We start from the raw sequence: 24,928 nt of genomic DNA on the forward strand, positions 1-24,928 counted from the left end.
TTTAGTTGTTTTTCTGGGGTTTTATCTTGTTCCTTCATCTGGTACATAGCCCTCTGCCTTTTCATCTTATCTATCTCTCTGTGAATGTGGTTTTTGTTCCAAGGCTGCAGGATTGTAGTTCTTCTTGCTTCTGCTGTCTACCCTCTGGTGGATGAGGCTATCTAAGAGGCTTGGGGAGGGACTGGTGGTGGGTATAGCTGACTGTTGCTCTGGAGGGCAGAGCTCAGTAAAAGTTTAATCCACTTGACTGTTGATGGGTGGGATTGGGTTCCCTCCCTGTTGGTTGTTTGGCCTCAGGCAATCCAACACTGGAGTCTACCTGGGCTCTTTGGTGGTGCTAATGGTGGACTCTGGGAGGGCTCACACCAAGGAGTACTTCCCAGAACTTCTGCTGCCAATGTCCTTGTCCCCATGGTGAGCCACAGCCCCCCCCACCCCCCGCCTCTGCAGGAGACCCTCCAACACCAGCAGGTAGGTCTGGTTCAGTCTCCCCTGGGGTCGCTGCTCCTGCCCCGGGTCCCGACGTGCACACTACTTTGCGTGTGCCCTCCAAGAGTGGAGTCTCTGTTTCCCCCAGTCCTGTTGAAGTCCTGCAATCAATTCCCACTAGGCTTCAAAGTCTGATTCTCTAGGAATTCCTTCTCCTGTTGCCGGACCCCCAGGTTGGGAAGCCTGACGTGGGGCTCAGAACCTTCACTCCAGTGGGTGGACTTCTGTGGTATAAGTGTTCTCCAGTCTGTGAGTCACCCACCTAGCAGTTATGGGATTTGATTTTACTGTGATTGTGCCCCTCTTACCATCTCATTGTGACTCCTCCTTTGTCTTTGGATGTGGGGTATCTTTTTTGGTGAGTTCCAGTGTCTTCCTGTCAATGATTTTCCAGCAGCTAGTTGTGATTCTAGTGTTCTCACAAGAGGGAGTGAGAGCACGTCCTTCTACTCCGCCATCTTGGTTCTTCCTCCCGGTTTGCTTTTTAAAACTCTGTTTCTGTGGGCTTGGGGTTTGTAGTCATCTGATTTGGGCAATGTTGAAACAGTGGGTCTTATCAAAACCTTTCCAGAACTATAGTTTTGTCGTTTTCTATTCGGATGTGTTTAGGGTCAAATTGCTCTCGTACCCATCTGTCCTTGGCCTCGCCTGGCACCCATGGCCCCACCACTAACATGGAGGGAGCACGTTAGCCACTGTGATGAGCTCGCATACCTTGCTTCTTCCCCTTCCTCTGACCTTGAAGCTGATTCTTTTCCTGCTGCTGCTGGAGAGTGTGCCTGACATACAGTTTCCTCTGCCTTTTTGTTTCATTTTACTTTGGGGAGGGGTTGCTCTGCCTTAGAAATTGAGAGAAGGCACCCCAGCCTGGCCTGATGAGTGAACGTGCTTTAAACATCTGAGGGTGGAGCACCCTTAGATTAGGCTTTCCTGTTCCGAGTAACAAAATGCTTTCAGACTCGCAGTAGACGAATGTCCTTAGGCTTCCGGTTTGCAGCCTGTTCCCCAGGAAACCTTTGATCACCTGGCCCACTGCCCTTCTTGTTGCCTTCCTGGCGGGGGTCCAGTTCCATCCCTGCAGTGACTCACTTGATCTTCAAGACCACCTTGCAGGTCCGGAAGGGAAGGGAAGGAAGTTGGTTGAGTTACTTCACTGAAGAACTGGACTGGTTGTGGGCGGTTCACTTTCTCTGCGTCACTTCTCGGCACTGGCAGGGCTAAGATGGGAGCTTACACCCCCATCAAACCAGTGATGGGAGCATGTCTCATCCCCAGACATTGGTGCCTTGGAGACAGTTTTTGATCGCCCCGTTATTAGGGGGCTGGTGGTGCCGCTGGCATCTCGTGGGCCAGGGATGCTGCTCAACATCCCACATGGCGCAGGATGCGTCAGGGGTGCCGAGAGCCGGTGATGCCCTGCCTTAAACCAAGGGCCGCATCTGTGTTTGGCATGAAAGTCGGTGGGAGGGGTGGGGGGATGGGGCATCTGTGGGTACTGGAACCAACGTAGTGCCTGGTCAACTTTACATCATCTTTCTCAGATCAAAGAGTTTTGTTGTTTTTGTTTTGTTTTGGTTTTAGTTTTTTATTGGCACTGTGTCCTGCGGCTGTGTCTGTATTCTGGGGACATTTTGGTGTATTTTGACTCATACCTACCAGACTTTGCACATTTCAGAATGAAGGAGTTGGTGGGGGTTGCATCAGGAGGGCCTGAGCCTACCAACACTTGGACTCCCTTTTAAGAACATTTGGGCTCACTTTGGAGAAATCTCGACACAGAGGAGCCAGATTTATTCCCACGTTGCCAACCAGAAAGGGCTCCTGGGCCCACTTTGCTCATGGGTAACGGGGATCTTATTCCTGATGTCCTGGGGCCGCACTCTTCACGTCCTCTCAGGATGAGGGTGAGTGGGGGTGAGGGGACGGTCGGTCGGTGGGAGCCCCGCTTCCTGCCCTCCCTCAGGTGGGCCGTAAGGCGTCCTGAGCCTGAACAGATACACCCCCTTTAAGGGAGCAGGGAATTCTGTGGTTCCTCCGTCAGGAAGATGCCAGAGAGAACCCTTGTGTGGAGTAGCATCAGAGTGATTCTGATTCTCATGAAAACCGCTTTATGGGCATCTCAGGGCATCCAGCTGAGCACAGCCTTTGTGGGTCGGTCCTAGGAATGGTCAGAACGTTGAGGTTCGTATGTTCTGGAGGGAAATAGAAACAGCCTAGAGGTGGACACAGTTGAACCGAAATCACCTGTTAGGAGGTGATGCCGTGTTTCTCGTGACACCCCTCCCCCACCCCAAAAAGAGAGTGATTCTAGTGAACGGGGCCTGTTGTTTACGTCCCCATGGAAGGGGGTCCTCAGTGTCAGCCTTGCCTCAGGGCTCACTCAACCCAGGGCCTGGGCACTGACAGTATCCACATTATCTCCCTAAATCCAATCATCCCTTCACTACAGGTGTAACGACTCAGCATCTGTAATTCTGGAATCCAAAAATCTCTAAAATCTGCCAGTTTTTCCCGAACTCCTTTGGGCAGCAATCCTTGGTGGAGCTGCATGTAACCCGGACTCGCCCTCTAGTGTGACTGTCCCCGGGGCGGCGGCGGGGGTGGGGGGGCGCGAGGAGGGGAATGGGGAGGCTTGTTCACGCTGCTGACGGTGCCAGGTGACACGTAATGTCCGTACTGCTTCTTAAAATCCCAGCCTTCCAAATTCTGGCACACCTCCCGCCCCTAGGGTTTGGGGGAACGATTGTGGACCCACCTATGTAGCCGATGGCTGGGAATCAACACGTTAACCTTCTGGCCCTGCTTCCTCGTCTGTCTGGTGAAAATCATATTTGCCCTTCCTGCACTTGGAAAAAGTCTGTGCACAAACCGGGCAAGGGGGCCGTGATGCTGCAGGTGCCTTCGACTTCTCTGGTTGTTGCCAGGCGCAGAACGGGGGACTCGGGTGTATCACTTCCCTGTGGACCGTCTCAGGACTGTGGACGTCCACATGTCTGCGGTCTGGATCACGTCCCGTCGGGCACGGCTTCCTTCCTGGCCGCGCCAGTGTTGGCATCTGCAGCTGGAGGATCTGGGGGGTGGAGGTGCTGGGCTGTGCACCCTGGTTAGAGCCCCTGCCCACCGGAAGCCAGGACCCCCCCCGAGCCCACAGCAGTGACAGCCAGAAATGTCTCCAGACGTCAGCAGATGTCTTCTACTTGGAGACCACCATCCTATACCCACTGGGGCTCAAATTTAGAAGACGTTTGGTTTTGTGTGTGTTTTTTTTTTTAAAGCATCATTTGGTGATTTAGCCAACACATTTGTCCATCCCTAGTCTAGTTTCTAAGTTCAGCTAGAGCTTTCCAGGTTACCAACATCAAAACAGTTAAACAGGTCAGCGTCAATTATTTAAATGGAGGTTTTTTGGCTTTTTCTTGAGTAGAAAGCGTGTGGGAAACATATTGATCGGAAAACACTGGTATTTCTGCTAAAGGTCTGGCACGGGATTTGTTCTGTCTGGCTGCCACCAGGCCTGCTGTAAATCTGGGACAAGTCTACGTGTGATACATGCCAGCCCTTGGGCGCCATTCGGGGAGGGATGGGGTGGGGTGTGGATTAACCCATTCTTTCCACCTACCAAGCCAGTTGCAGATTTATTTCTGTTTTTTTCCTTTTAAGATAGGGGTTTTCCTTAGAAACTTACAGGTGCTTCCGCTTCTTGGAGACAGTGAGGGCGAGTACATTACATACCTTTTGCGAAAGACTGCTCAGGGGGGACTGTCCCAGGTTTAGGTGGATGAGAAGCAGGGTGGGAAGAGTCCTTAACTTACCTGCTGCTCTGATCTCGGCTACAGAAATAGTCTAGATGTGTTTCACTTAATATGCAGGTTCAACATCCTATTAGGTGCAGGTTTTCCTGCAGATTAAAAGAAGTCATCATTCTTATTATAGCTCTTTAACTATGACTAACTTAAAAGTCTTTCCTCTTTAAAAGAACTCTTAACGGCTTGGCCCTCCTCAGGCCCAGCAGTTGTGAATATCAGGCCCAGCCATCATCACCCATTGAAGAAAGGCTAGGAGTAAAGCATCATTTTCAGCAGCTAATCTTCTTATTACAAACAACACATTCTAAATGGGTGAGGGGAGTCAGGACTTCCTACTGTGAAAGAACAGGGACATCAGAACAAGATCGGGAGCTAACGTTCTGGTCTCCTCGGCCATCACAGGAGGTCCAGTGAGCGGCTTTCTCACGGGAGCCCTGGGTCCCTCTCGGACCAGCCTGGAATCTGAGCTGCCCTCGGTCAGGGCCCTGAGCATCCCGGCCTGGCATCCTACGATGATGAGCAAGCTTTAGTTGTCAGTTAATAGACTGGTACCCTGTCTCCCTTCCTTGCCTCTGTTTGCCACAAAGGCACGTTATTTTTCTTCTTGTATATGGTGAACTGCCCGCTTTCACAATTTTCCAAGTGAGCAATGTCACATTGTGACCAAACGACAACAAAAACCCACTTTCCCAGCAAGGGCAGCATGGGCGATCCTGCCCAGAAGCCGAGGTTCCGCTCTTCTTTTTTTTTGAATTTTATTTTATTTATTTTTTTATCCAGCAGGTTCTTATTAGTTATCTATTTTATACATATTAGTGTATATATCTCAATCCCAATCTCCCAGTTCATCCCACCACCGCCTCCGCTCTTCTGTCTGCAGCCCGGGCTCGTCCCTGCAGGGGATTCGAGCAGGAGGGAGGGAGGGAGACGCAGGTGGCTTTGCTGGGTGTCCTGTGATCCTGGGATGCGTGGGCAGGACAGATGGTAAAGTCACCCACCCGCACAGAGAGCAGGTTAGAAGGTCAACTTTGGGGACGTGTCTGGCTTTGTCACCCCTTTGCTCTCGCCTGCGGTCACCACCCTCACCTGCCCCCCCAATAGTTCCGTGAAGGCCAAGAGAGGTGACCAGAATCATGTTGTCTCATTTCCTTGAGGTCTTACACGTACCATTTCTGCATTTTAACTTCTTTAAAGACAGAACTCCTTAACCACTAACTGCCCATCTAAAAATAACAACAGTGATGCCGGAAGGTATAGGTAGAGGCTTTGCTGTGCAGCTGGGAGAGAGGCGGTGCCGCCGGGCCCTTCGGCTGACGTGCCCCTTGCTGGATTGGTTCAGTTCTTTAAATTAATTCACAAAAGGTGGATGGCCTGGGGAATGCAGGGCAAGACCTACTTTCTTGGCGGCAGGCTGGCTTGTGCTCCCTGGAAGAGTGAAGTGTTACGGCCCTGAGCACTCTTTTAACTGCAAGCCTGCTCTCTGCCAGGCCCAGCTGAGTCCCCCCGTGTGATCTGCCTTGATCCTCACACCGCCGACATCTGCCTTGGGCTTAGACCATCTAGTTCTGGGTACCATTTTAGTGCCCAAGTTGCAAAAAAAGATCATCTCCCTCCCTGCCTCTGCCCTTCCAGCTGATACCGCTAATTAAGTACATCATTCACTGTGAGATAAGAGGGCTGGCTTCTGCGACTGGCTTTGTCCTGCTGTGACTTTGAGTTTATAACATACCAGGAACTGTGTATTGTGAGCTTGGGCTTAAAGAAATCTAATAGCACCAGAGGGCTCAATAAATCATTGGGTTTCCAAAAGCACGAAGTTCAGGGCTGTATCATGACTCGTAGTGTTGTAACCCGTTCAGAAGTTTGGAGTTGACCAGATCTCACCAGGGACAAACCCAAAGGCATTTTCCCCAAAGCTGTGAAATCAGCGAGCAGGGGTGACTTGGTTCCCTGGACCAGAGCGTCTGTGCATTTAGAACCTAGTGGGGGCCGAGCAGGCTCTGGGTGAGGGAGGAAGTGTGTGATCTGAGGTTCTGCGTGTGAGTCTCCTATGCGCTGAATAAACTCATGGTCCCCAAACCTTGAAAACCATCAACATGGAGAGCCGTCACCACCTGCCTCTCCTGCACCCACACCTGGCTCTGCACAATGTACCTACTAACCCTTGAGCAGTTCAGAGCCAACCTCTCTGTGCTGGCTCTTAAATTCTATAAGTGAAAAGTTTATTTATTAAGGAATTAACTTGGAAAAGCTTCATTCTGTAGGAAACAAACACAGGTATTTACTTGGAACCCCTGGAGAAGTCTCTGAACGTCAGTGATAACACACTTCAAAAGTGTTTTCTAGATACTGTTATCTTTTTAGCGATTGTTTCCTCTGGTCCTTGGAATGCTTGACGTTCAAACACAGTTTCTGACTGAAGAATCCAGGATTTGGGAAAAGCATCACTAAGTCGAGAAGACATGGGGACCCATCCGACGCTTTTCTGAAACAAAAAGCCAGGACTGAACGGAGCAGAAGCATCTTACCTGGCTTCAGTGTGAGAACTGGCCTTAAAGCTTCTGTATTTAATTCAACTAATCAGTGGGCTGTAAGTAGAAAGGACTAGAGGCGGGCTATTAGACCTCGTCTCTTTGAAAGTAATCAGAAAAATGAAGGCAAAGTTGCCATCAGGCAGAGTTAAAATACCAGTAATTTTCTTTCACCTTCACCTTTGTCTTCAATTGGTATATATTCCGAATATCTTTTTAAAGTTTTATTAAGGTATAATCGATATACAAAGGACTGTACATAGTAAATATGTACGGTCTGAGTCTGGACAAAGGCAAACACTAGTGATACCATAATTATATATAGATATATACCTCCCAGAAAAAATGAACAGAAGATAAAAATTTTTTTAAAGCCAACTTTGTTATAGCATAAAACTGTAATTTCTCGCTCAGAAAAAAATAAAAATGGGATAAATTAAAAATAAATTTTTTTTAAAAAGCCAACTTTGCCATAGCACAAGATCGTAATTTCCCTCTGGGTCTTTAATTTTAAACAATACACCTGAGATTTCTTATAAGAGCAAGCCACCCACAGGTGGACTAGCTCTTACCCTATTTAGAACAGATTTAACAAATGCCTATAAATACCCCTACAAGTGGCACTGTCTCCTACATAATCAGTTGGGAGACTGTGCCTGTTTTGCTCGAAACAGTCCCAGACGAGAAGTCAAGATGTTTTCAGAGCCTCTGGCATGTTCTTAGACAGATCAGCTCTGGATCTGATACAACCAGCCGAGGGTCTGCTGGGGTCACCTTATGAACCAGGACCAGCGAGACAGTGTTACTTTTGGTCCAAAACTAAGCGTGGCTTCCAAGGTTTTATGGTTTGCCTTTCTTGTGTGAATCATAGAACTGGCTCGGAAGGCAGATCCTGAAACAGAATTTGAGAAAGCATTTTGGGCTCTGGCTGTGTCAGAATGAGTGTTCAACCTTCTAAGGAGACTTGAAAAATCTCTGAATTTATAAATCATGGTACATTTGTGTAAAACTAGTCTCCCTCACTTAGTAACATCTTCTATGTTAGCAAAAGGCAACTTAAAACTGTAGTTGGTAGTTATTCCTTAGATGTTCCATGGGCCTAACAACTTCACAAATTACAGAGTGAGTGAGTCATTTCCTAGGACCCAGCCCATGGGCGCAATAGAGAGCTGCTTTGAGTGCAACCCTCGCAAAATGATCCACTTTCTTAGTCACTTTCTTTATTGTATGTATTTAGGCTACACAAAATAAGCAGATTGTTTCTGGAGAACATTTTACCTCTCAGGATAAGCGTTATGGTGTGTAGAACAGTTTGCCATGTTCTCACTGTAGGAGCAAAGGGATTTGCAAATGTTTTTATTAAATCCGTGTTGAAATTCTCAGAAATAATCAAGGGAAAGGAAATGTTTCCATTCCCCACAGGGCAGGTATTAAGCACTAACCGTCCGTGGTGTTTGGCTGAGGAGCAGCTGCTGCAGGAATCATCTAGAAGTTGGTGCTGTCACCTGCACGGCTGACACAGCCCCACGGCAGTCCCTGACCCTGTAGCTATGTCGACGTCATCCTTGTAAGCATCCTTGTGAGAGACTAGGGGACTGGTTCCCTAGTCTCTTTATTTACCTAGTGGCTGAGTGTGCAGAAATCTCCTCGGCGGCTCTCAGCGTGAGGGCATGAGAAGATTTTCACTTTCTGTTTTGTCAAGGCCTTCGGGTCAGCCCAGTTCCCGATCCTGCTCTGCCAGAGTCGGTCTGGGTTCGTGGTGCCGGCTGTTCGGACTGAATTACCGTCAAGTTTCCTCTCATTCTCAGAAGCGCTTGGGTTTGGATGATTAAACATCACCCCTCCCCGCAGGGTGCATGTCAGCACAGCGGTCGAGGGTCTGAAACTTGGCTCCAGGCCCTGGGGCTGCTCGCCTGCTCCTTCCCTGCCTCCCAGGCATCTTAGAAACGAAAGTCCACTGACTGGTTTGTTCAGTTGCCCTGTGCACGCGCGTCATTCCCAGCAGGGGCCTGGGAGTCTGGAGGAGGGAGAGGTCGCTGAAAGGGCAGCCCTAAGGCCACATTCTCCCTCTCTCTCCCGTCTATCCTCCGCCAGTATCTCTGATCCGCGTCACCTGTCACCTACCATCGGTTATCTGTCCGCCACTGTCTAGCTGCCTATCATCTGTCTGTCTACCTATTTTTAATATTCTGTGGAAAGAAGCTCCCGGGGGGCCACTTAGGAGAGGACCTGCTTTTGCGGCCGCTGCTGGAGCGGCAGGGTGGTCTGCGGGCCAGCCCGTCCCAGGTAGCTTACATGGCGGGATGTGACTTCAACAACACCTCTGATAAGCGCTCCCTCTCGGGGGATGGGGGTGCTGGATCACATCACACTCGCGCTTGTCACCCTTGCCCTCCACGGTAACAGCCACGCCAGGCTCGGTACTTTAAATGGAACATGCTAAAAATGTACACCGTCTACGGTTTCCAGAAAGAAGGGAGATGGGGACAGAAAGATAAAAGTGATCTTAGAGTTGGACCGAGGTGTGTCTGGAGGAAGTTCCACTGCTTCTGCGTGAAGGCCAGGCCGTGGGAGTCCCTGTCCCAGCCCGTCGTGAGGCCGAGGGAGCATCTGTCACGTGCGTAGCACTAGACTGTACACACACACATGGGTATAGATGTATTTCTATACAATATTGATATTATATGTATTATAATTATATATAATGTGTGTAATATAATTATACTGTATATAATGTATGATAGTTATATATAATGTATCAATATATAAATACATATGTGCATGTGTGTATAGTCTTGTGTTAATATGTGTGACAGCTAGGAAAGGGAAAGAGCATGGAATCAAATAGAAAAGGGAGAAGCTGAGAGCAGGTTCATTTATAGAATGTACAAAAGTTTATGATATATAATATGTGTATATTATATATGAACTATATAAATAATAAATATGTCTATAATCTAGTGTTAGGTTATATAACATAGTGTTATACATAAGAATTATAATGTTATATATCATATATAATGTGTATTATATTTTGTTGGGAATTTTACACTTATAAATATGCAAATTGATCACCCATAAAAGTGGCTGCACTGTTGATTAATTTTTGCTCCATACTCCATGGGCTGTTTCATTTTTAAAAATCTATATTCCTTTTTTTCCTTCCCTCTTGACTTTCAGTAGGCGGGAGATAGGAATCCACAACAATAATCTATTATGATAAACTTTCCTAAATGGCTAATGCCTATTCCTTTTCAGGGGTAAATGCCCTGGAAGTTGAGTCACATAGATAGAGATGCAAATGAACATTTCTGTCATTTCCTTTTTTTTAAAAAAAAGTATTTATTTATTTATTTGGCCGTGCCAAGTCTTAGCTGTGGCGCAGGATCATTCTTGATCTTGTACATTCTGTGGGGAGAATGAGATGCATTTAGAGTTGAAATGTAATTGTCTTTGGTCAAATGTGCATCGCCGTCCAGGTTCACTCAGGGTCTCCCCTCAGTGTAGTAAACTGGCACTAGTTGGAAGGTAAGGCAGATGAGGATGGGTGACATCCAGCTGTGCTTTTAGACCCTATTTCATGTGTGTGGAGAGTCGCGGATTACCCGGCAGATGCTTTCCTGTACGCGGTGTGATTGACACCACTGCTCTCCGTGAGTTTGTGTGGAGTCACCAACAGTGTTAGGGTAAATACGTCCCTTTTCAATCTCTCAGGAGCCAGTAGACACCAGGCAAACTATCTGACTCCCCGTGCTACTCTGGATGAGTCTGGGTGGAAATTCCCAGTGTTGGAGTTGAAACTTAAGAGGCTTTCCCACAATGTACCACTTGGAAGGAGCACTAGTATTACGCTGTGTCTTCTCACCATGGGGCTCTTAGGAGTTTGGATTCATTGTCATTGGAGTTTCCATTTTATGTAACTCGTGGATCAATTAATGTCTCAACACAGTTGAACCCAGTCTTAAAAAGATGTTCCTTCCCTCCCCCAGGGTTACCAGGGCATGGTGGACGGTGGCAGCAACATTGTGGAAGCCGACTGGGAAAGTGTCTCCAGCATCCTGCAAGTGGTACGTGCTGAGCTGCAATCCTGCTTCTTTCTCTGAGTAACTCTTTGGTTTGAAACCTCTTGTGCTTATGCTCCCGTAATACCTACAACAGGTTAAAGTGCTGCCTGGCATCACTCGTATCTACTCGCATGGAAAGAAAACATTCTTAATTTGCCATTTAATTAAATTTTTTAAGAAGCTCTACACCATGCACACTGAGGAATTATCCTTGCAAGAAAAAGTTATATGTGATGGCTAGTGGCACTTGAAGGGGATCTGGTATCTTTTTTTAGAGCAGATTAACGTTGAGGCAGTTTTGGTTTGTTGGTGCTGTGTGTTTAGTGGCAAATCTCCTTGCCTGTTGGGTTTTGGGAGTCATTTGGCATCAGTGTAACAAAGCATGGGAAAGATCCCGACTGGCAGCCTCCAGGGGCTGTGGATTTAGTGGGAACACAGCATCCCTTTTCTGCCCTGACCCAGAGAGGGCTGATTTCCTTGGTGTGCACAAGGATGGAGTAATCACCACTTCAGGCGAAACAGTTGCTCACGTGGAACTCAAAGGAACCTCTTGCCTGAATATTTCATGCCTAATAAATTCCTGGAACAGTGTAGCTTAGTGAAGACTCCAAGTCAGTTGAGAAATAAAGAGATTACATGGAAGGAATGGACTTCATGAAAAGCTCTTTACTTGCGATTTGATCTTTTGAAATGTATGTATTCATGTGTGACTCATGTTGAGTATTTTTTTAATTGAAAGAAAAGAGATCGGTCCCATTCCCTCTGAAGGTGCTACTGCAACAGAAGAAGGGATGACAAAATATGGTATATAGATATAAATGGAATATTATTTGGCCATAAAAGAGGAAGTCCGGCAATGTAGGACAACATTGAGGACATTATGTTACATGAAACAAGCCAGACACAGAAAGACAAACCCCGCATGATCTCACTGATACATGGATCTAAAAAAGGCAAACTCAAGAGAAACAGAGTAGAATGGTGGTTGCCAGGGACTGGCGAGGGGTTGCAGAAGTGCTGGTCAAAGGACACAAGCTTCCAGTTATAAGATGAAAAAGTTCTGGATCTAATGTACAGCGTGGTGACTGTAGTTAACACTACCGTATTATATACTTGCAAGTTGCTAAGAGAGTAATGTTCTCACTACACATACGCACACACACACACACAGGTAACCAGGTGAGGTGATGGAGGTGTTAATTAGTTTGATCATGGTGATCATTTCACAATGTGCACCAATATTGAGGTATCATGTTCTATACCTTTAAAAATATTAACCATGCTGTATTATATATTTGAAAGTTCTCACCACAAAAAGGTAGCTATGTGGATTGATAGATGTATTAACTAACCTTATGGTGGTCATCATTTCACAATACATACATGTATCAAATCATCACAATGTGCACCTTAAACTTACAAATGTTGTGTGTCAATTGCATCTCAGTAAAGCTCGGGGGGCGAGGGCGGATGCTAGTGGGGTGTGAGTTGAAATGCCGGTCACAGACTTATAAGTCTGCACTTGAGGCTTTTTGCTCTACTACTCTTGGGAAGAGGCTGAAGGAAGGTTGGACAACCATGGATACTTAGGCAGAGTAATATTTGCAAAAAATCAGGACATTGTCATCTGAATTCCAGACAGGAAACCCACGTGTGAGGAGAGCATTTCCACTCTGCTATGGTGATTGTGAAGAAAGATAGGAAATACAAGTATGGTTGGGGTGTGTGTTTGTGTGTGTGTGTGTGTGAGAGAGAGAGAGAGACTGGTGTCCACTTCTTTGCAACCCACTCGGTCCTGGGTTTCATTCCTGGGGCCCTGTCCATGTTATCTCCTCAATGTTTATGGGTTGCTGACTTCCCGTTGATAGAAATTATGCGACCCTCTAATCGCTCTTGGTCAAATCAAAGTCCAGAGGACTGGCTTATCTTTGCTCTGCACGCTGCACCTTCTACCCAGGCTTCCCGTTGCTGTGCCAGGTCCTGACGTCGCCCCTGTCACACTGACCGCCATCATTAACCCAGGATCACTTCTGCTGATGGGCATCTTGCTTTATGAAGCGGGCGTGCACTTGGAAGGTCATGCACAAACTGTTTATCAGTGTGTGCAGGGTTTGTGTAAAGCCATCCTGCATTTTTCTAAATACAACTAGGGATCCTTTGCTTTTGAAAAACAAAGTATGAAAAATCATGATTTCTCTCTCCCAGAAGTTTGGATCATCCAACTAAGATTTAACCTTGAAAAAGGGGTGTGGGCAGGGAGGGGTGGGGCAGATCTCGTGCAAAAATAGATCCCTTTGGCTCACAGATTTCTATTTTGCTGGCACTTGTGGGGAGCCCTGACTAACAGAAGGGGAGTCTTATTACCTGGGGCCGCTGGACACGGTGCTTCTCTGGCTGTGGCTGTTGACCGGCCGTGGGCCCGTCTTAGGCTCAGAGAGTGCGCGGGGCCCCGCCCTCCCTGTGCTGCACACCTTCCCCACGGGGCGGCTGTTGTTACCTTGCAGACTCTTCTGCTCCGCGCATTTAGCTGATGGCTGCCGTTCATCCTTGTTTCCGTCCCCTACTCTGTTCCCCTTGGGAATGATGCAGCGTCTTTAGCCATTGAATTCTGGAATAGAGCTAAAAATGGGAAAACTCTAAACTTTCACAGTTGATCGATTCAAAAGATGACAAGGAGGGAAACCTACGCTTTGAAAGTCCTGTGTCTTTACATCAGCACTCACATGCGCCAATCTGTCCAAATGGGAGGAAATAGATAAACACGGTTTTATTTCTTTTCCAGGGAGGGACCATTATTGGCAGCGCCCGTTGCAAGGACTTCCGTTCTCGGGAAGGCCGCTTGAAGGCTGCTCATAACTTGGTTCAGCTGGGCATCACCAACCTGTGTGTGATCGGCGGGGACGGGAGTCTCACCGGGGCCAATATCTTCCGGAAGGAGTGGAGTGGGCTGCTGGAGGAGCTGGCCCAGGAGGGTGTGTCTCTGTCTCCGCGCACATTACTCTCGTGGGGCTCTGCCTCCCCCATTCGTCTCCCCATCCCCTCAGAGAGCTTTGAGTGCCTACATTCTGCCTGCTTAACTGTCCCAGAGGTATTTGCTGCCGGTGACGATGCAGATCTTACAGTCGCCACCTCAGCACTTATATTCGTGCCTCAAATAATAACAATAACGATAATAAGAATAACATTCCACCATCCTACGTGCCAGGCACAGCTCCACTTTTGACATAGGTGGTTTTGTGCACTGCTCGTGACAACCATCTGAGAGGGTTTGTATCGATCCCCACTTTACAGAGGAGGGTCAGGGGCTCGAGGCGAAGCCAAACAGCCGTGAGGGTAGCTCCGGCTCACACCTGTTCTCAGATGCCCGTGGCTGCCCCCCACCAGCTCCCCGGGGGTCTTTCTATCAGTTGTTGCAAGACTTGAATTTAGATGGTAACGACCTGCTGCTGGATGGTCCTTTATCATAGGAAAGGATTTTCGAGAAACCTATATATTCTGTGGTTTTTGTCTTTTAAACATGTTGTTACAAAATTCCACTTTAATATAAAATATGGCCAGTGGAAGCAAATTGAACTAATAGCAACCTTACGAAAAGCATAAACTTGAACTAAAGCGATGACCCCAAGTTCTGTGATGTCTGTTTGGGGGATGGAGAGGGGCTGTCAGATGCCAGCAGCAAAGGACTTAACGATGTCTCTGCAGCCTACTCTGGTGTAAGGCAGGCGCGTGGGGTGGTAACTCAGGAGAGGGATAGCTGCCTCCCCCTTGACCTTGACCTTTCTGGTCCCATTTAAGCAGCTCTACCATCCCCGATGGTCTTTCCTGAGAGCACTAAGTAGATCTCTACCAACTAATTAGCCCCCATGGGCCTGTAAGGAGTCAGTATACCAGTTGTACAATATTCTTTGAGACTTAGATCTGGGGTGGTGACGTGTCTTATTCGGAGCCAGGCCGTTTTCCAAGGCCGTTGTCAGACAGAAGTCAGATTGTATCCACCGATTGCAGCGTGCGATCCTTCCTTCCTTTAATTTTTACACCTGGGTCGGTGTTTTTGTCTGGGTGTCAAATGACTGCTCCTATCTTGTCCCCAGCTCCACCTTTGTGTGGCTTTTCTCTCCGTCAGTATGCAGGATCAGGTCGTGTACAGATCTGATACGGTGGGTAGGAAACCCGTGTCGAAGCGTGCATTCCACCCCCCTCCCCGCGTCATCCTGGGCGTGCGGCTTGTCCCCCCACAGGCAAGATCAACACGGAGGAGGTGGAGAAGCACGGGTACCTCAACGTGGTGGGGATGGTGGGCTCCATCGACAACGACTTCTGCGGTACCGACATGACCATCGGCACAGACTCTGCCCTGCACCGCATCATCGAGGTGGTGGACGCCATCATGACGACCGCCCAGAGGTGGTGACCGTGGGGACCCGGCGGGCGGGCGGGCGGCCCTGGGCTTGAGACATGGGCTGCGGAGACCTCAGTGCCCGCTCTGGAAGGTTCCACAAGCCTTGTCACTTGATATTAGAAACAATTTTGTATTGGTTTACTTTTTATTTTCAATTTTCAAAAGTCACTGCTTCCCAATTGTAAAAGAAAAACGTGTTCTTTGGAGAGAATTTAGAAGAAAGAAAGAGACAAAGTCAGCATTACATAAAGTCCTACCCAAAGCTCTCCTGCAGGAATCGCAGGAAGTAAAGCCCCGAGTTTGCACGGCTGTCGTCAGAGCTGGGCGAGCCTCCCCCCGTTCCGCTTCTCACCTGTGGATTTCCCAGCATGCAGATGAGGCAGAGACCTTCTGTCCCCGTGCTGTAGACTCGCGGCAGAACCTTTACCGTAATGCCTTCTGTGGAGCCCTTGGGTTTCCGAAGCACTTTCACGAAAGCCACGTTGGAGAGAAAATGGAACACGTGCCGGGTGTGGACCCGACTCTGTGATTGTCGTGTCCTGCCTTGCTGCGGGCGGTCTCCAACCCACGGTTGTGGCCCGAGAAGCAGCTGACACTGCCCGGCAGAGCCGTTGTCTTGGGAAGAGCGCACACACGTGTCCTGGTAGCGTGAACGTGTCTGGCACAAGCACACCTGCTGTAAAACACAACCGGGAGGTGCTGCTCGAGACCGCAGCCCCTTTGCTCAAAAGAGCTTGAAACACACTCACAAGAGCATTTGCTTGTGTAGAAAGTGGGTCATTTGCGGGGCAGCTCAGGTACCTGCTGTAAATACAAAGCAGGCTTTTCTGTCTGCTTTTCCTGCTCTTCCCGGTGGTGCTAAGTGGATGTTTCCTTTATCTCTTTTCCAGCCACCAGAGGACCTTCGTTCTGGAAGTTATGGGGAGGCACTGCGGGTACGTACGTGCCTGGGACGTGTGACTGGGACGGAGAGGACCCCTAGCACAGTCCCTGCGGGGCCCCGCACCCCAGCACGAGGGTGCCGGGAAGGGTTCCCGAGGAGCCAGCGGCGTCCTGTCTGCCGGGGCCGGCCCTGAGCTCGGGGTGCCCGGCGCAGCCCCACGAGGTCATTGCTGTCTCCGTGCAGGTACCTGGCCCTGGTGAGTGCGTTGGCCTGTGGGGCCGACTGGGTGTTCCTTCCGGAATCTCCACCAGAAGAAGGTTGGCAGGAAAACATGTGCATCAAACTCTCAGAGGTAAACCCACATTTTGCCTCTTTTAACTGCCAGCGATTCTGGTTGCGCTGCCCCGGCCGTGATTTGCGGTGGCCATTAGCATGGTCGGTTTGGACGGAGTTTTAGACAGGTGACAGCTTTCTACTCAAAGTGGCTTCAGGCTGGTTGCTGGGGGCTTCGACCCCTCATGCGTCCATCCACCTCCCACTGTTGCAAAGAGTGATTCGAGGGAAAACAGCTGAAGCTTTTGTGTTTCTCGCGCAAAGCAGCAGCTACAGCTGTAAACAGAGGAGGTGATGTGAGAGCCCAGGGTCTGGGGAACATGGTGCCTCCCTGATCCCACGTAACAGGGACGGGAGACCTGTGTGTTGACTCCATCCGAATCCCCCATCTTGCCGTGTGGCACACGTGGTGACAGCTCCTTCCGCTGCGGGGTCCCCACCGTGCTGGCCTTGCTGTGGGTTGGGCTGCTGTCTCCTCTGAGCCAGGCTTTTCCTTCCTTCTGTCTGTGGGTTGGGCTTGTGTTTCACCCCGTGGATTATCAGTGTCGGGCAGATTTCCTCCAGTTAAGCCTTCTAACTAAGGCATGCGAGGCCTCGTAGAAAACAACGGTTAGCTTTCGGGACAGAAATCCCAATGCGTATGGAATTTCCCTTCTCTTATTTTCATAACCATCTTATGGCTGTTCCATAGGCAAAAAAGTAAACATATGGCAGAGGCTAATTATCGCTGTATTCAGCAAACACGTAAGCATTGCATACAGCCAGGACCCACGTTTCATAAGACATGGCCATTGCCTTCAAGGTGATGGGTTCCAAGAAAGGAATTCCAGCAACAAATCAAATAAGCTTTGCTGACCCAGAACCTCTGTAAGAAACTGTTGGTAAAGCTGTCCTTTTACTACGGAGAATCATGCACCCTTTTGAGGCTGGAGCTCTAGGCTGCAGCAGGCCAGGGGCACGTCCCAGGGATGACTGTGACCACTGAAGTAACAAACGAGTTCATCATCTCTTGGTTCTGACCTGGGGACCTGGGCGGCGTACTGTGCCGGCCAGCTGGTGTGGGAAGGTACGTGGCTGGTTGCAGGAGTCGAGCACTGGCCCTCCTGTTAGGCAGGTCCTTCATCGTGGCGCTGAGGACATCCACTTGATTGCCATTCCACGGGGCATTACTTGAGGGACGTGCCTGTCCCTGCATCTGTCCCTTCTCCTCCCGAGTCCCTGCCCTCGTTGACGATGACACTGCACAGGCCAAGGTCTAACGCCCTTAGAGAGCCGGAAGCACCCTGGACGTGAGGAAGCGCCTGGCCGGTCAGAAGATCAGCAGTGAGGCCATGGGGCTGAATTTTAGGTTTCTCCATTATTTCTGTGACTGTATGGTCTTATCTGCAAACCTCCTTGAGTTTCAGACATTGTAAAGTGCCCTGTCAGCTAGGACGTGTTTGGATCCCCCCTTAAGCGTTGGCAGAGTTAGGACTAATGGCTTTAGCTCACTTGGGTGGAAACGCTCGATATTGTAGTGCCTGTCATTAATTTCTATCGGTTATCAGTGTAGCACTGTGAGAGTCTCTCTAAACACCTTACCGGATAATTGGCCCAGGAAGCAAGCCCCAGAGCATCCCCCAATCATGGGCATTTCGGTATAAAGTTGGAAAGGACTCAGGGGCATCAGAAGTCCCAGGGCTGGATCCTGGCTCTGCCACCCACGGGGCAAACGATATTTGGACAGACGACCTCCCCTTCATGTCCTAAGTTCCTCCGCTGTAACTCGGGGTCATGCTGCTGCTCCTTAGAGGTTTTGTGAGCATTCAGTGAATGAGTGACTCCATCCGGGTGGGGGACCAGGAGGCAGTCAGTGAACTGCACAGACAAGCTGCCTGTCTTCCCACTGAGTGGATAGGTGACCCCATTCTTTTTTTATTTTTTATTTTTTTATAAATTTATTTATTTATTTTTGGCTGCGTTGGGTCTTCTTTGCTGCTCACGGGCTTTCTCTAGTTGCAGCGAGAGGGGGCTACTCTTCGTCGCGGTGCATGGGCTTCTCATTGCGGTGGCTTCTCTTGTTGAGGAGCGCAGGCTCTAGGTGTGTGGGTTTCAGTAGTTGTGGCTCATGGGCTTCAGTAGTTGTGGCTCGCGGGCTCTAGAGTGCAGTCTCAGTAGTTGTGGCTCACGGGCCTAGTTGCTCCGTGGCATGTGGGATCTTCCCGGACCAGGGCTTGAACCCATGTCCCCCTGCATTGGCAGGTGGATTCTTAACCACTGTGCCACCAGGGATGACCCCGACCCCATTATTTTTTTTTAGCCACTTTGGAATATTGTATTTTATGGATGAAGTATGGCTATTTGGCCAATTCCATATTTGTGAACCAGTCATTACTTCCATTTTTGCTCTTTCAAGTGATGCTAAAATAATCATTCTTGTTGTTGTATCTTTATACCTTTTAGAAAGTACTCCGATTAATAAGTTCTTCAAAGTGTAGCACATTTTGGGACTTCCTTGGTGGTCTAGTGGTTAAGACTCTGACCTTCCACTGCAGGGGGCACTGGTTCGATCCCTGGTTGGGGAACTAAGATCCCGCATGCCACGTGGTGTAGCCAATAAAAAAAAAGAAGTGTAGCACATTTAATATCTATCAGAAACCAACAAGACAGCACGTGTGTTTGTGATGCAGGACGGGCCGAGTCCCCTTGGCTGACATCCTCAGGTGCTGCCCACTCTGGGCTCACCGCCCCACACAGCTCACACCCCCCCACAGGAGGGTCCTTGATTGGGGACTTGATGGAGAACAGACTCACTGAGAGTGATTTGGGGCATCGCAGGATGCTGGCCGTGAGCCCGGGGGCACCATGGCCCCCAGTGTTGGACGCTGCCAGCCTGGCTTTCCCTGCAGGGCGGCTCCGACCCCGCCTGGGCCCCACATTCCCCTCTGTGCCCCTCCTGCCCAGGCCCGGGGCTGGCGCTGCCCATCACAAAGGCGAGAATCGGTTTTTAAGCACTGATTTTTATTCTCCATTATTTCTATAACTGTATGGTCTTACGTGCAAACCTCCTTGAGGTGAGGTGGCAGGAAGCTCTGCCTTCTGGGGGAGTTCTCGGGCCTGGTTTGCAGTAGAGACCCCCCTCCCCGGAGAGCCCAGCCTCAGAGCTCATCCCCGTCCGGGGGTCCGGGTCAAAGGCGCCGGGGGCCGGCCTCCGCCTGTGGTGATGTCACAGCAGCTTCTGCGTCTGCAGGCCTGTCCCACCTGCTCACCTAGGGCACCTTGACCTGCCCGTGTCCTTAGGAAACATCGCGTGTGAAATCAGGTGACCGTTTCTCCCTGGAGAGAGGCCGGTTCAGGTGGGGCAGAGGCCCTTGTTGTGTCGTTAAGAATGGTTTAGGCATTTGAGGATTTCATCTTCTGTTTCCTTAGAACCGTGCCCGGAAAAAAAGACTGAACATCATCATTGTGGCCGAAGGAGCCATCGACACCCAAAACAAACCCATCACCTCTGAGCAAATCAAGGAGGTGAGTGTCTCAGGCTTCTCACCCCCTGAGCCTGTCTAGAAACGGGAGATTTAGACACCCCGGGCAGGGCGGGAGTCTGGAACCATGCGCTATTATTTAAATACTTTTTGTTCTTCTTGCTCATTAAAAATATGTTCATAATGACTCATAACTTTATTGGCATCAGAATCATACAGCTCCTGGCTTCTGGAAAGCCCCTGCCTCTGGAATACTGTTGGGAATATTCCCAAAGGCCCCGGGCTCCCCTGACAGAGACGGAGGAAATGCGATCGGGTGGGGTTAGAAGGTTCCAGCTCTGGGTGCCGGCTGCCCAGGAGCTAGGAGGTCAGCAGAGTTCCCTCTCCCACTGGAGCATCAGCTGAGCATGGCCTTACTCACAGAGACAGCCGCTCGGCTGGCCTTAGTCACTGCTCCTCCGCCCTGCATGGAGGCCGACCCCGCAGTCCTGTTGCCCGAGTCCTTTTGGGCTTGGTCGGCGGGTGCTGGCTTGTCTGGCCCAGGAGGGATCTGCTGTGCTCCCCGGTTGCCCAGGTAACTGGGCAGGTTCTGGACACAGTGCTGGGGAGACAGACTCAGGCTCTGGTGGAAGCCGCCCGTCAGGGCAAAGCACATCATCACCTTGGCTTTGCAAGTTGGTTTCTCTGATGCCTTTTACGTATTCCCTGACCAGCTTTTCACCTGATTATCAAAATATCTGTGAAAGTCATCTGCCAGTATTTATAGAAGTAATCAATACAGTCAGGGCAAAGATATTCCTTCCCACTTAACTGAAGTTGAGATTGGATTGTGGAATATTAGAGCCAAAAGGGACCATGGAATTCCTATGACCCAGCCCCATCATTTTTATAAAGTAAGTGAGGGCCAGTCAAGACAGGTAGCCTGTTCCGGCCACCTGGCTGGGTTCACCTGGGCCCTGGACTGAGGGGATGCTTTGATTTTACTGTATCATGCTTTTCAAACACAACCTTACAAATTCAAGGTGGTTTCAGGGAAATGTTTATGTTTTTACAAAGTATATGCTTGAGATACAAGCTATAGAAACAGTGTTTTTTAAAAATCGTGTTACTTATGTTCACTTGCGAGGTAGGAGCACAAAGGTTTTATTTGATGATAAAAGTATTCTTTAAAAAATATTAATTTCAGCAAGCCGTTAAACATTCTTTCAGGAAGTGAAATTTAGAAACTAGAACATTCTTCAACATAGATGTGTAGAAAGGGGAGAGAGACCTTCCCCTGCTCCCAGCCCCCGTCCCTAGAACAAGCTGATGTGCTCGGCCATGTCCTGTGTTTCCCCTCAGCTCGTGGTCTCACAGCTGGCTTATGACACTCGGGTGACTATCCTTGGGCACGTGCAGAGAGGTGGGACGCCTTCAGCCTTTGACAGGATTTTGGTAAGTGAGGTTGGAAATGGTCAGGCATCGTCACAAGGAAAGGAACACTTCTGGGATCGCAAAGGGACCAGTCTGCTACGAAGACTGGGTGATCTTGAGTAGAGCCATTGGTAAAGGGCATCTCTGCCCACAGAGCCGGGTGACTTGTCCCTAGGGTGCTACGGCCCGTAGTCTCATAGGGAGACCTGCTAGCCGAGGGGGGTTCCTAGGCCCCTGGTGACCCGAACACTGAGGGACCCTGCCAAACGTGGGGGACAAACCCAGAAGGTGGAAAGGGGGTGTCCACAGGCAGGTTTCTAGCAATGGACCCAGGGACCACAGAGACCCCGAGTCCAGTTCTCGGTTTCCTGCTCCACACGCCTGTGACCCCCCGCCCCCCAGCGCGCCGGTTCTTAGCGGAGTTGATCTCTTTGTTGGAGGCGGGTTAGAAGTAAGCGGGAAGGGCTCTGAGTGACTAACAGGGACTCGGTGCAGGAAGAGCGAGGGGGCCTTGAGGACGGAGGAGCTGAGAACGCGGCTGGTCCTGTCTGAACGAGGGGGGCCTCTGTCTGTGGGCGCCGGGCTGGTCTCCGGGCGGGCACGGGGCCAGCTCTGACCATCGTGATGTCATTACCAGGCCAGCCGCATGGGGGTGGAGGCCGTGGTTGCCCTCCTCCAGGCCACCCCCGAGACCCCGGCCTGCGTGGTGTCGCTGAGCGGGAACCAGGCGGTGCGGCTGCCGCTGATGGAATGTGTGCAGATGGTGAGCGCGGGGCCGGGCCCCACCCAGCACAGGAGGGGGACCTTCCCCAGCACGGAGGGGGTGTGACCTTCCCCAGCACGGGTAGACGACCTTCCCCAGGTCCCAGGGCCCCCTCCCCGGGCCCGTGACACCGAGCATGCGGGCCCCCTCAGCGAGTCTAGTCTGTCGGAGGGGGGGTGTCCTCGGGGTGCCCGGGCGCTTCCTGTGAGCGGGTCAGAGAGGCTGGAGACGGCTCTGCAGGGACCGTGGGGGGATTCTCGGGGTGGGGAGGGCACCATCCAGCTTCTCCAGGGTCAGCTGCTCCCGCCCTCCCGTCCCCAAGGCCCTCACACCTGTCATGTGACATGGGGATGGCCGACTCGGGGGACCCCAACATGCGCCGCCTCCTCCAGGTGTGGAGTGCAGGCTGGTGGCCACGGGGAAGTGGGGGATGGTTTTCCAGTTGACCGTCCAGTAGCTGCGGTGGCCGTGGAGTTGCGTTAGGAATTGTTACTATTTTTTATTTTTCAAAGTCTATTCACGACTCTCATTTTATTTGGTCTTCCCAGTGGCTCTGAGGTGTATGTATTTTACAACATGTACAGAGTGGTAATTAAGTAATTAAGTCACAGGACTTGTTGAAAGTCACCCCTTAGAAACATACTTTCCAAAAGCCAATGGCAGTAAAGGAAGTCTCTGCGTGTGTGTGCATGTGTGTCTGTATGAGGGTGTGTGCATGTGTGTATGAGAGTGTGTGCGTGTGTGTGTGTGCATGTGTGTCTGTATGAGGGTGTGTGCATGTGTGTGCATGCGTGTGCATGTGTGTCTGTATGAGGGTGTGTGTTGTGTGCATGTGTCTGTATGAGTGTGTGCATGTGTGTGCATGTGTGTCTGTATGAGGGGGTGTGCATTGTGTGCATGTGTGTGCATGTGTGTCTGTATGAGGGTGTGTGCGTGTGTGCATTGTGTGCATGTGTGTGCATGTGTGTCTGTATGAGGGTATGTGCGTGTGTGTGCATGTGTGTCTGTATGAGGGTGTGCATGCATGTGCATGTGTGTCTGTATGAGGGTGTGTGCGTGTGTGTGCATGTGTGTCTGAGGGTGTGCATGCGTGTGCATGTGTGTCTGTATGAGGGTATGCATGTGTGTGCATGTTTGTATGAGTGTGTGTGCATGTGTGTCTGAGGGTGTGTGCATGCGTGTGCATGTGTGTCTGTATGAGGGTGTGTGTGCATGTGTGTATGAGTGTGTGTGCATGTGTGTGCATGCGTGTGGACTGTGAGGATGTGGCTCAAAAGAACAGAATGTGGAATGATGAGCAGCAGTTTATTGTGAGCACATTTCTTCTGTCCAGTGTCTCTCTGTCCGTTTTGAGACAGACAGCCAGTAGGTACCACTAGCTTGTCCTTGAACGACCGTACGTCGTGGTGCCTCAGCCAGACTGTTCACAAGGCCACAGCCAGCCCCTCGCTGACCACTGCTTGCCAGGTATCTTCCTCAGGGCCTGCAGCGTTGGCCGCCACAGTGACAGTGGAAGTAGGGGCATTTTCCTCACCACACAGAGGAGGAAGCGGAAGCTCAGAGCGATGGGTGACTTGCCTGGGATCCTGAGGTTGAAGGGGGGCCGGTGCTGGTCCCGAAGCACTCCGCCCCCCTGGGACAGTCTTTCCCCCGCCCCTGCCACAGCGTCACCTGCGTCCTCTGCTCCCCAGGGACAGGGGTGGTTCTGTTTGTTCTTTCCTCACCAGCGTCAAATGGGGATTTTTTCAGAGCCTGGCCTGGGAGATCTGCTTCCTTGTGGCCTCGCTCTCATGAGCCAGAATCCCTAAGATTTCAGGACCCGCTTACTCTGGCAAGGCCGGTGGTCCCACCTCGTCCTTTTCTACAAAGCAGCCTGGGTGGGCGGCCTAGGCTTCCCCCCATAGCCAGGCAGTGCAGGCTCGCTGACCCCAGGCTGCCGGCTACAAGGTTGGACGTGAAGGGACCCGGATGGAAGGACCAGGCTGGTTCCAGGTCCCTACCCTGGATCTGAGGATGCACTGTCTTGACATGTTCTTTCTTCCTTTCGTTATTTCCTTAAAGACCCAGGAAGTACAAAAGGCGATGGATGAGAGGAGATTTAAGGACGCTGTGCGACTCCGAGGAAGGTGACTCTTCTGAAAAAAACTGTTTTACTGGGAGCCTTTGTTCGTCAGGCCTGGTGTTAGAATGTGCCTCCAGGCGGTGCTTGTTCTGTATCAACATAAGAAGTCAGAAATTAAGACAGTATGCAGTCCAGGCACTGTTCCTAAAGGTCGATGGTCCGGGTGACTAATTACAGAGAAATTTGTTCATTTTTTGGCAGGGTCAGGGGGTCGTTTAGAAGCTGACGAAATTAGGATAGAGAGTGGCATGTGGCTGCTAGCATTTGGGGGAAGAAACTTGCTGCATCCTAAACGCCCCTGCCCCTCAGCCCCTTAGAGGACATCCATTCCAGTCACTGGGAACACCCGAGGCTGCCTTTCCTGAGAGCCCGGACACAAAGCTGGCACCTGCGGGCCATCTGCGTCCGGCACAAGTGTCCTCTTGGGCCCCTTCTCCCCAGATGAGCCCATACTGCTCCGTCCACATTCTAACCTTTGGTCCGACACCGTCCTTTTCTTCCAGGAGCTTCGAGAACAACCTGAACACCTACAAGCGGCTCGCCATCAAGTTTCCGGACTCCCAGATCCCTAAGGTAGAAGACGTTGCGGTGCGCCACGTCCCCGCCTCCGGCAATGCCTGGGTCCTGCTCTGGCCTGGGTGCCCTTCTGCCCTGGCCAGTTCGG

General features: G+C 50.4%; 1 protein-coding gene across 1 annotated transcript in view; it reads left to right on the top strand.

The window, feature by feature from the left end:
• Positions 1 to 24,928, top strand: part of PFKP (phosphofructokinase, platelet) — a 73,168-nt gene that overhangs the window by 21,640 nt on the left and 26,600 nt on the right. Inside the window, exons 3-12 of the mRNA XM_082450244.1 lie at positions 10,816 to 10,893; positions 13,673 to 13,862; positions 15,129 to 15,294; positions 16,180 to 16,224; positions 16,416 to 16,524; positions 19,914 to 20,009; positions 21,308 to 21,400; positions 22,017 to 22,142; positions 24,204 to 24,268; positions 24,768 to 24,837. Of these exons, the coding sequence (XP_082306370.1) occupies positions 10,816 to 10,893; positions 13,673 to 13,862; positions 15,129 to 15,294; positions 16,180 to 16,224; positions 16,416 to 16,524; positions 19,914 to 20,009; positions 21,308 to 21,400; positions 22,017 to 22,142; positions 24,204 to 24,268; positions 24,768 to 24,837 (1,038 nt within the window). The remainder of the gene's footprint in view (positions 1 to 10,815; positions 10,894 to 13,672; positions 13,863 to 15,128; positions 15,295 to 16,179; positions 16,225 to 16,415; positions 16,525 to 19,913; positions 20,010 to 21,307; positions 21,401 to 22,016; positions 22,143 to 24,203; positions 24,269 to 24,767; positions 24,838 to 24,928) is intronic.

Source organism: Balaenoptera physalus, assembly GCF_965194825.1.
Source record: "Balaenoptera physalus genome assembly, chromosome: 2".
In the NCBI taxonomy this organism is placed as follows: domain Eukaryota; kingdom Metazoa; phylum Chordata; class Mammalia; order Artiodactyla; family Balaenopteridae; genus Balaenoptera; species Balaenoptera physalus.